Raw genomic sequence first — 10,530 nt, 5'->3', positions numbered from 1 at the left:
GTGCCGGAGAGTGCCGGAGAGTGCCGGAGAGTGCCAGAAAGTGACGGAGAGTGCCGGAGAGTGCCGGAGAGTTGCCGCAGAGTGCCGTAGAGTGCCGGAGAGTGCCGGAGAGTGCTGGAGAGGGCCGGAGATGGTCGGAGAGTGCCGGAAAATTGCCGAAGAGTGCCAGAGAGTGCCGGAGAGTGGCCGCAGAGTGCCGAAGAGTGTCGTAAAGTTGCCGGAGAGTGACGGAGAGTTGCCGGAGAGTGCCGCAGAATGCCGTAGAGTGCCGGAGAGTGCCGGAGAGTTGCTGCAGAGTGCCGGAGAGTGCCGGAGAGTGCCGGAGAGCTGCCGCAGAGAGCCGCAGAGTGCCGGAGAGTGACGAAGAGTGCCGGAGAGTGCCGGAGAGTTGCCGTAGAGTTGCTGGAGAGTGCCGAAAATTGCCGGAGAGTGCCGGAGAGTGCCGTAAAGTGCCCTAGCGTGCCCTTGCGTGCCCTAGAGTACCCTACAGTGCCGTGTAGTTCCCTAGAGTCCCCTAGAGTGCCCTAGAGTGCCTCGGAGTGCGCTAGAGTGCCCTAGAGTGCCGTAGGGTGCCATAGGATGCCGTAGAGTGCATTATAATGCATTAGAGTGCACTAGAGTGCTGTAGCACTCTAATATGAGTGCCTTGATAAGAACTCTTATCAGAGTGCCTTTGTTAGGTTAGGTTAGGTCAGGTTGGGTCAGGTTGGGTCAGGTTCGGTCAGGTTCGGTCAGGTTAGGTTAGGTTAGGTCAGGTTAGGTCAGGTTAGGTCAGGTCAGGTCAGGTCAGGTCAGGTCAGGTCAGGTCAGGTCAGGTTAGGTCAGGTCAGGTCAGGTCAGGTCAGGTCAGGTCAGGTCAGGTCTGGGCGCTGGCGGGAGCGCCTGCAGGCGAGCGCGGGGAGGCGAGCGGTCGGGGCGATCTTGGCCAGCTGGTGAGGCTGGCGGGATCGCGGTGAGGGGAGTCTCACCTACCGGCTGGTGCAGGTGCTCTCCGGGCACGGGTTCTTCGGGGAGTACCTGCACCGAATAGGTCGGGAGGAGACGGCGCAGTGCCACCACTGCGGAGCCGACCAGGACTCGGCGCAGCACACGCTCGAGGTGTGCCCCGCATGGGAGGCGGAGCGCCGGATCCTGGTCGGCGAAATAGGGGCGGACCTCTCGCTGCCGGCCGTGGTCAGGGCCATGGTTGGGGGCGGGAGGGATTGGCAGGCGGCCGTCTCCTTCTGTGAAGCGGTGATGCTCCAGAAGGAGGCGGCCGAAAGGGAGAGAGAGCGGGCGGGCCCCGCCCGAAGGCGAGGAGGCGGGCGCGGGCGCCGGGACCGGAGGGGGGGCTAGCCCCCCTCCCGGACCACCCTGGCCACCGCGACCTGCCTCCCGCGGCCCACTACGGGCCCGCGAGCGAGGAGGCGGTGTCGAGGCACGGGGGCCCGGCTGTGCCCGGGCCCCTCCGGGTGCCCGACGCCACCCGGGCCGGCGGGGAGGGGCAATAGGCCCCTCCCAGCGTACGCCGGCCCACAGGCGATGCGCCCTTGGCCCCTTCTTCCCCCCTGCCCTCCTTCCCACCCCTGGGGGAGAATGTGAGGGACGTGGGGATCGGTGAGGCCCGGGGCGCGGGGGGCTGCAGGGTCCCGAGTACGGGGAACAAGGGACCCATTGCACGCAGCCCCCCCCTCTACAACCAGCGGGGCCGAGGGACGGGTGGTCGCGTCCCTCGGCTGATAGACGCGGTAATAAGGGGTGGGGGTTAGGAGAGGATTGTGTCCACCCCCGCCCCCTCCCCGGGATAGGGCCCGATAAAGCGGGTGGCGCGGGGGGAACGCGTTTTCAGGAAACCCGAGCCCGTGGTCCCCTCCTACGCGCCGATGGCGGCCACCGCGGGGTTTTTAGTGGCTGCGAGTCCCACACTACCCCCGCCCCTCCCCGGGGGTAGGGGTGTGCGTAGGCATTTTCCCCGCGAGAAAAAAGGTCAGGTCAGGTCAGGTCAGGTCAGGTCAGGTCAGGTTAGGTTAGGTAGGTACTTATAACGGCCCTCTAACAAAGGTACTCTGATTACAGTGGTAATCAATGCACCCTAATTAGAGTACTGCAGCACTCTAATGCACTCTAATGCATTCTAATGCACTATAAGGCACACTACAGCACTCTATGGCACTTTGCAGCACTCTAGGGCACTCTACGGTACTCTTCGGTACCTCTCCGGCACTCTCCAGCACTCTCCGGCAATCTCTGGCACTCTCCGGCACTCTCCGGCACTCTCCGTCACTCTCCGGCACTCTTCGGCACCTTTCGGGCACTCTCCGGCACTCTGCGGCAACTCTCCGGCACTCTCCGGGACTCTCCGGCACTCTCCGGCATTCTGCGGCAACTCTCCGACAACTCTCCAGCACTCTGCGGCACTCTGCGGCATCTCTCGGGCACTCTGCGGCAACTCTCCGGCACTCTCCGGCACTCTCCGGCACTCTCCGTCACTCTCCGTCACTCTCCGGCCCACTCCGGCACTCTCCGACACTCTCCGACACTCTGCGGCACTCTCCGGCACTCTCCGGCACTCTGCGGCAACTCTGCGACAACTCTCCGGCACTCTCCGGCACTCTGCGGCAACTCTCCGACACTCTCCGACACTCTCCGTCACTCTTCGGCACTCTCCGGCACTCTGCGGCAACTCTCCGGCACTCTCCGGCACTCTCCGGCCCTCTCCGGCACTCTGCGGCAACTCTCCGACACTCTCCGGCACTCTGCGGCCCTCTCCGGCACTCTCCGACACTCTCTTGCACTCTCCGGCCCCCTCCAGGACTCTGTGGCAGCTCTCCGACACTCTCCGGCACTCTCCGGCACTCTCCGGCACTCTCCGGCACTCTCCGACACTCTCCTGCACTCTCCGGCCGTCTATGGCACTCTGCGGCACTCTCCTGCACTCTGCGGCAACTCTCCGGCGCTCTTCGGCAACTTTCCGGCACTCTCCGGCACTCTACTGCACTGAACAACACGCAACGGCACTGTACGTCCTTCGATAAGGCTCTAAAACCTTTGAAAAACGCTCGATAACGCTCGAAAACGCTTGCTAATGCTCTAAAACACCCTAAAAACACTCGAGTACGGTTGAAAAACGCTCGGTAACGCTCAAGAACGGTCTAAAAACGCTCGAAAACGCTTGAAACCGCTCTACAAATGATCGAGAAACGCTAGAAAACGTTCAAAAACGATCGAAAAACGCTCGATAACGCTTGAAAACGCTCGAAATCACTTTGAAAATGATCGGGAAATGCTCGAAACGGTCGAAAAACGGTCGATAACGCTCGACAATGCTCGAAAACACTCGAAAACGCTTGAAAACGTTCGAAAAACGCTCGATAACGATCGAAAACACTAGAATATCACTCGATGACACTCGAAAATGCGTGAAAACGCTCGAAAACACTCTGAAAATGATCGAGAAACGCTCGATAACGTTCGAAAACTGTCGAGAAACGCTCGATAACGCTAGCAGGGAAATGTTAAAATCATACGCGAAATGACTCGGCTTATATCCGCTGTTAGGTAAGCCTCGGGAGGATTTTTCGCAGTATTTGACTCTCATGCATACTCGTCGAGTGTAGCGCCGAACGCACATATATTCAACATCTCTACCCGTAGCTTGGCGCTTGGCTGGTTGGGACGTGCGAAGATTTCTAGGAGCGATCGCACTCACGCAAATTTGCTGCATGAGAATTCCGTACGCGATACCGACGCGTGCCCCAAAGCTCCGCATCACGTCGACTTCGTGGCAACAATGTACTTAATAGTAGTAGATAAGTAGATAAAGTCAAATGGAGCGTCACGAGTGTTCTTCCCTTACCATCAAAAGCGAGCAGTATCGGTAAACGTAGGTAAGCCATCACCGTCAACTGCTGCATGGTATTACCATCACGAGTACGTGAGCCGCCAATGGCGACTGGTAGATGGTACCGCCATCGCGAGTGCGCGAGCTCCTATCAGAAATTCGTTGCGCCGCCCTTGGGGGCAAAAAACGGTGAAAGCTAACGTACGAAACTAGAGGGCAGCACAGGATGCGATCGCACGATCCTGCCCGTAAGCAATCTCCCAACTCATCTCTGGCTCTGTGCCTACAGAAAGATGAAGTAACGATTAGAGCGCCTCTAACAGCTAGAGACGAACTATTTTTGTGCCTCATGTGTTCGATTTTTGTGAGCTGCGTTGAAGATCTTTTAAATTGTTTACCATGTTCATGGATTAGACAAGTTTAAGCAGGACATAATTTGATTGATTATTGGTTTTTAAACTATACAACTAAGATGAACGCACTACGGAATTGTATTAAAGGAACAATTAGTTTTCGGAGTTTGAATCTACTTTCATATTCAGGTAAGAAATGCGTTGCTTGATAACATTGTTATCATTAACTGGGGTTAAAATCTGGATGATAAAAGAATGTTCATTTTAGGTCAACGATCCATTAAACGGTGGGTTGCACCTACTCTAAAGGAGTTAAGAAGGCGTCAAGAAAAATTGGGCCCACAACCAGAACCTGTGCGAAGCTCTTTTCTGGAATGGAATAGAAGCGCTGAGTTATATGCATTTAATAAGAGGCTTACCGAATCATTCAAAACAGATCTTTTAGAGCAATCGTTTACTCATAGATCATATATCATTCAAGAAGAACAAAAACAAAAGGAACTAGGGATTGAAATTCCACAATTAGACATAAAGAGTAATGACGAGCTCATACAAGAAGGCAGAGAAATTACATCCAGAGTTGTCAAAAGTTACTTAAGACAATCATTACCTTGTGCACCAGAAGAATGTATTCGGTAAGTTTTAAATGTTGTTTAAATTTTAATTTAAACATTAATTTTAAGCACACAATAGAATAAAAATTCACTGTAGCCATACTCAGAATAGAAAGTAGTTTTGATATATCTATTGAATCTTACTTCATCAGCATTGTTATTTGTGATTGAATTAGTTTTTCCTTTATACTTTCCAGGTCACTGCATGATTATCTTTTATCCACTGCTGTACTGGCAAAAGTTTCATCACATATTGGAACAAAAGATCTTATTTTATCAGCAGTACGTATTAATGAAGTACCAATTTTTATATTGTTCCAATTGATTGCAACTTGCATTAATTAATATATATTTATATTACATAATATAGATTATAATAAATTATATTATTAATATTTTTTGTTATAGGAACATCCTATAGCCATTGATACTCTGGCTACAACATTTTTTGCACTTGTATCTGCATTGACACGTAGTACCGATGTGGTACATGCTGGAGTATTTGTACGGGACTTCTTAATAGCTCTGTTGGCAGAAAAAGATTTAACGGAAATTTGGTGTCCTAATAATCCTTTAGAAATTTTGAATAGTATACTTGCTCGAGAAAATCGTCAACCAGCAGAACCTCGTCTTGTTGGTCAAGCAGCAGCAACCACTCTTTTGGCCACATATAGGATAGCTCTATATTCAAACAAACAATTTCTTAGTATCGGTAAGTAAAATAACTTTTCAATCTACACAATGGACATTATTCAATTATTGTATACAAAATCAGAAATCCACAAATGATTTAATGCAATTATTATTAGAAAATACTTGTGTACTCTTTACAATAACATTTTAACATGTTATTCAAATCTATCAAAGAACTGCACTTAAAATAATTCATTGATATATTCAACAAATATTTCATTACTTGCATTTAACGTTTTATGATGTACATTTCATCATTGTAATGTTAAACTTGAAAATACTCTTCATGGTCCTTACTTTGTATGATTGTAATGATATAAATAATATATACAAATTATTTTACACACATTCTTAATTTCCAGGGTTCGGGGAGTCAATTGAAGTAGCTAAGGAAATAGCTGCTCTGGATGCATTATTTCGTCTATTCAAATTAAATCGTGGTGATCAACCAATTAAAACTAACCTCAAAATCAATATTTGTGAAGAAGAAATACAGAATTTGCCATTAGCACAATGGTGCAGTGTTGACATCGCAAAGCATGTGCCCACTTTGGAAAGTAATATGTAATCAAAAATAGGATAATAAATAATTTCAATGGTATTATTGTAGTGTTAATTTTATATGCACATATATTGTAATCAACAGACTTAGCACTTAATAATACTGTTTAGTAAATTGTTGAACTTGATTTACATAATACGTTTGCTATTTTTTTTTAAGAATTTTAAGTTATTTTTCTACTAACAAAAAACACCATATCTAAATTCTAGTCTTACTTTTTTTAATTTGAATTTTTATTTATTACACTTATTCAGCTATCTTAAACCTTTTTTATTAATAACTTAAACAATAATAAAGTGACCATTAAGAAAAGACATTTTGTAAATAATTTATTGACAAATGTGTGCTACTTAATGTTTTTCAAGAAAAAAAGAGATATTTTTCCATTAAAAAAAGAACAAGCTTTTATGAATGAAAGTTTTAATTTGTTACAAGTTACGGGATGCCATTATAGTCTTTATATCACAAAGCTAACAGCAATATATAAGATAATTTGTGATATATAAAAGATAGTGACACCAAAGAAATTAAAACTATTGTTAAATTATTACTCTTACATTTTCAAATTTTGATAGAAAGCAGTTCTGTATACAACTGCTCCTCCCCCTGCCCCCTTCTGCAAAACAATCGAATCTTGAACATTTTCGGCAACTACCCTGCAGTACACTTTAAAACAAGTGGTTATTGCAATAATACATTTCATTTAAACATAATTTCACATATCTTTACTTACATCCTTCTTCAGTATCGATATATAACGAAATCACTCGCACGAACAAACTTACTATTTTTCTAAATAACTACATTTTCAGAATATTAGGGTTAAAGTAAAATTAACGACCAAAACACGTCTACAAAGAACCTGCATAAAATATGCAATCGAGAGATACATAACAATTATGGCGTAAAACACTTCTCAGGTACCTCGCATTTCAGTAGACGTAAGCATCTAAGAATTGGCCAATCAAATTGCCGGAACCAATGCCCTATTAGATTTTCTGTAATTTGAATTACCGATTTTTCCTTCTATCGATGAGCTACTGTTAACACGAGATGTACGTGAAGGCCTTAGGTACCCAATCTTTTAAAGTCATATAATTCGTTATATCGTTTACTACCATAACGCGCTATCACCTACTCCCCAACCGTTTTGATCGATGCCTCTTTAAGTCCCGTAATTGCGTAAGCTTTGAACACTTCCACTTAAAGTTCAGCTGTCTCTGTGGAAACAATAACATGTACCGTGTGCCGTACGCTGCATTTAGACTACTGAATGACAAAAATACGAATTCGTGGAAAGAAGCATCGATTCGCTTGCATCGAAGTCTCGTCGGCATCGTAAGCGCGAGCTAACGGGCAGATTTCCGTCCGCAACCGCACACGAGTCCTCTTTGATATGCCGCTGGCCATCTTGCGACGTCGAGCGTTCCTCGAAATCGCGACCCATAAAACGTTCTAGCTTTTTTAGGAGGTCCACGTCGCTCAAAAGGGAGTCCCAGTCCATCGTCGGTTGTATATTGATTATTTCACTCCGAAGCTATCCTCTTTAAGGTGGTTCATCCTTGCCCCCTCGCGTCTCGCCCCGTGCGCTTTCCCACCGCCGCCGCGTCTGCCTCTCTTTCTCTCCCGCTTACCCCCCAAGCGGGCCGTCTCCCTCTCTCGCTCCCTCTCTTTCGTTCGCTCTCCCGACCGAGCGCGTCCCTATTCCTGTCCTCTTTGCTCTATTCCTGCATGTAACGACTCAATGGCGTTGCCACACCCTTTCGCCGTCCAATAATCAGCGCTATTGTTATTTTACCTCTTCCATTACCCCCTGGCGTCCACGAATGCCACCCACTGGACGCTGAAATTCGAGAAGCTCCGCTCTCTCCGTTCGAGTCTCCACAGCGACTCGAGAGAAGTCGAGGCCCGAGAACCCGCGTTTCGCCGTTTAGAGCCGTTTAGAGTGCCTACGCCTCTGCCGGCGCGGGTTCGCGTCTCTTGGTGGCCCTTCGCCAATACCTTTCCGTCCGGCATCCTTTCCTCCGAATCGGATTCCGAATTCGAGGCGTTCGTACGACGTCGACGGGACGCACCGAGTGCTCCGCGTAGGCAAGAGCGGAGAGAGCTGCGCGCACCTACGCGCCATTCTCGGTGCGTTTAAACAAACAACTTGTGACACGATGTCTTCGTTTCTCCTTCTCGTTATCGAGGGCGTGACATTTTTTCGAGTTCCCGACTTATACCTCCCACATTTTCACCTATGTCCGAAATCAGAAAATTAACCCTACTTTATTACTAGTGCGTTTTACTATAAACTGGTAAACAAGTTTTTAGAATATTTTCTAGTTGCGTGAGAACGAATATGACCTTTTAAACATTACGCTGGACCGAGAAAGTCGAAATGAACGTTCGTGGCTCGTATTCCTGAGTCTATCGTGAGGTTCGGATTTGGTGGCTGCGACGTAACACGCTCCTCTTTGACGAATGTGGATAACACTTTCTAAGAATGCAGCGCGTTCTCGGAAGGGCTTTATTACTTCATTTTACCCGGGTATGCTTGTGCAAATACATATAACTCACTTTTAGATTCTTTCCTCCAATCGACATACTCGAACATAACGGACTGAACTTGCTTTCTCATTACCTTAACAATATCATAACATTTATTATGATTTTCTCCAACGATTTCCGACGACATCCCCATTCGGTCCTAACGTGCCACGTAGAAAGCTGCAATTCTTGCCTACGCCGATCTCATCTTTTCATTTAAGTGCAACCATGTCTAACATCCGAACGTTTGACAAAATACATTATTCAATTCAAATCATAAACGATAAAGTAGGTTGACAGGACGTATGAAAAAATGCTATATCTCGACCGTTAGTCGATGCTTTCGATGTCTCCCGATTACAGAACCTACGTCTTATTACACAAACATGGTTGCTTCTCTCTCTCGCGCCCTCGCGTTCGGGTTACCTCCCTCTTTCTCTCGGCTCGACAGGATTCCTTCCTCCGCCTCTCGACGGTTCGGCGGCTCGACCGGCGTCACCGCCGGCGGAAGAGTGTGTAGGTCGATCAGCCAGCGTCCGTGAAGGCTTCGGCAGGGTTGCCAAGTCTCGATTCGACGGCGCGGCGCTGCCGCGCCTCCTTCGTAGCGGCGGCGGCGGTGGCGGCGGCAGCTACGCCGACGGATCGCGTAAGCTGCTCTCGGGTTCGTTCGGCTCCGATTCCCTTGCCCCCCACGAATCGCGAATCTCGAGTCGCGCCCGCCCCTGGTACAGTGCCGTACCCCGCGATATGGCCTCCAGTGGCCGCGTGGGAAATCATAGGGTCCCCAGCCAGTTTCTTTCTTAAAGCTTGAATTACGTCCGAGATCTTCGAGGATTCGATGCGACCGAACCGCCGAACCCGTTTCACGCTAGACGGGCATGGGAGAGAGCGAGCGAGATTCGCATCAAGGGCGGGGAAGGGACCCACTCTCGCGGAAGAAGGAAATTCGCCCGCGTTTTTCCGCTTATTTGTACGTACACGGGCTTAATCCGGGTTTCAGCCGCCCGATTGGTCCAATTCCCCGTCTCGGCGTTGAACCGACGTGGCTAGGACCACGGGATGAGCGTAGCGCAGCTTCCGGCGTTGTAAGCGAGGCGGAGTCTTACCGGAAATAGAAATTCGCCAGTTTTATCTGCGCTCTGGAAACAGCTAAATCCCTATTTACCTTGTTTGTCCAATTTGTTGTGCGGCCTGGAGCGAAGCATATCGTAATACCGGAGGAGTTAGGAGAAGATGTGCGAGATGGTTTTACGGGAATGTCTTTTACGATAAAGCACAAAGGAGAGGCGACGGAAGCCTGAAAGAACGGACCCGCTCGCCCTTTCCCTCGGCCCTCGGCGGCCAGCATTGGCCGCGAATTCCTTGGCAATTCGCAGCGCGAATGGAATCAAATTCGTTGGAGGGAAGTGGTCGTTGCCGAAACTTAATATCCTTAGCTGCAAAAGCCAGGGCAAATATTCCTGACGATGTTATATACGTTCCTTTCCAGATCAATGTTATTTCGGTATTAAAGGGAATGGAATCTCTGCTGCGTTTCTGTCGAATGTTCTCCACGTCAACATGAAAACATAAAAGTAAAATAAATGACTTACAGCTAAACTTGACGAATAGAGATTTGGACACGGAATGGTGGCTACTATATTGATTTATTGAGGCTCATGGTGCGCACAGAACCTTACTGGTAAATTTTTCAGCAGGTTTTTGCTCTTCTTTTGTTCGACGCGGGGCGATTGGAAATATTTCTTCGTCGAGTCATTAATGCAATACGGATTCGATCGATTTGAAGCATAAAGAGTTTCATTGCGAAATGCACGGAAACCAGTGTATAGAAACACGGTGAGGATGAAACCGAGGGAAGTCGAGGCATGGAATTCGGAAAGAAAGCAAAAATGGTTTAAAATCGATGGTTAATCGAGCTTCAATTTTCGAAGGCTCTTCCGGTTATTTTCACCCCAT

General features: G+C 48.3%; 1 protein-coding gene across 1 annotated transcript; it reads left to right on the top strand.

Moving 5' to 3' along the window:
• The first annotated feature begins 4,150 nt into the window (after positions 1 to 4,150).
• Positions 4,151 to 6,081, top strand: LOC105696864 (39S ribosomal protein L44, mitochondrial). Its single transcript, XM_012419696.2, has 5 exons — positions 4,151 to 4,362; positions 4,442 to 4,808; positions 4,985 to 5,069; positions 5,196 to 5,499; positions 5,843 to 6,081. Exons 1-5 carry the CDS (start codon positions 4,293 to 4,295, stop codon positions 6,046 to 6,048), a joined length of 1,032 nt encoding a protein of 343 aa, XP_012275119.1. The 5' UTR covers positions 4,151 to 4,292; the 3' UTR covers positions 6,049 to 6,081.
• Positions 6,082 to 10,530: the final 4,449 nt, after the last annotated feature.

This window comes from Orussus abietinus, unplaced genomic scaffold (assembly GCF_000612105.2).
Source record: "Orussus abietinus isolate OABI.00-Male unplaced genomic scaffold, Oabi_2.0 scaffold164, whole genome shotgun sequence".
Taxonomy (NCBI): Eukaryota; Metazoa; Arthropoda; class Insecta; order Hymenoptera; family Orussidae; genus Orussus; species Orussus abietinus.
The sequence above is the reverse complement of the archived record's forward strand: the minus strand, read 5'-3'. Positions and strand labels throughout refer to the sequence as shown.

Bases quoted from the DNA above. Each gene is read 5' to 3' on its own strand.
- LOC105696864 (XM_012419696.2), top strand. From the start codon at position 4,293: ATGAACGCACTACGGAATTGTATTAAAGGAACAATTAGTTTTCGGAGT. The intron at 4,809-4,984 runs GTAAGTTTTAAA...TATACTTTCCAG, and splicing joins GCACCAGAAGAATGTATTCG to GTCACTGCATGATTATCTTT. The intron at 5,070-5,195 runs GTACGTATTAAT...TTTTTGTTATAG, and splicing joins AAGATCTTATTTTATCAGCA to GAACATCCTATAGCCATTGA.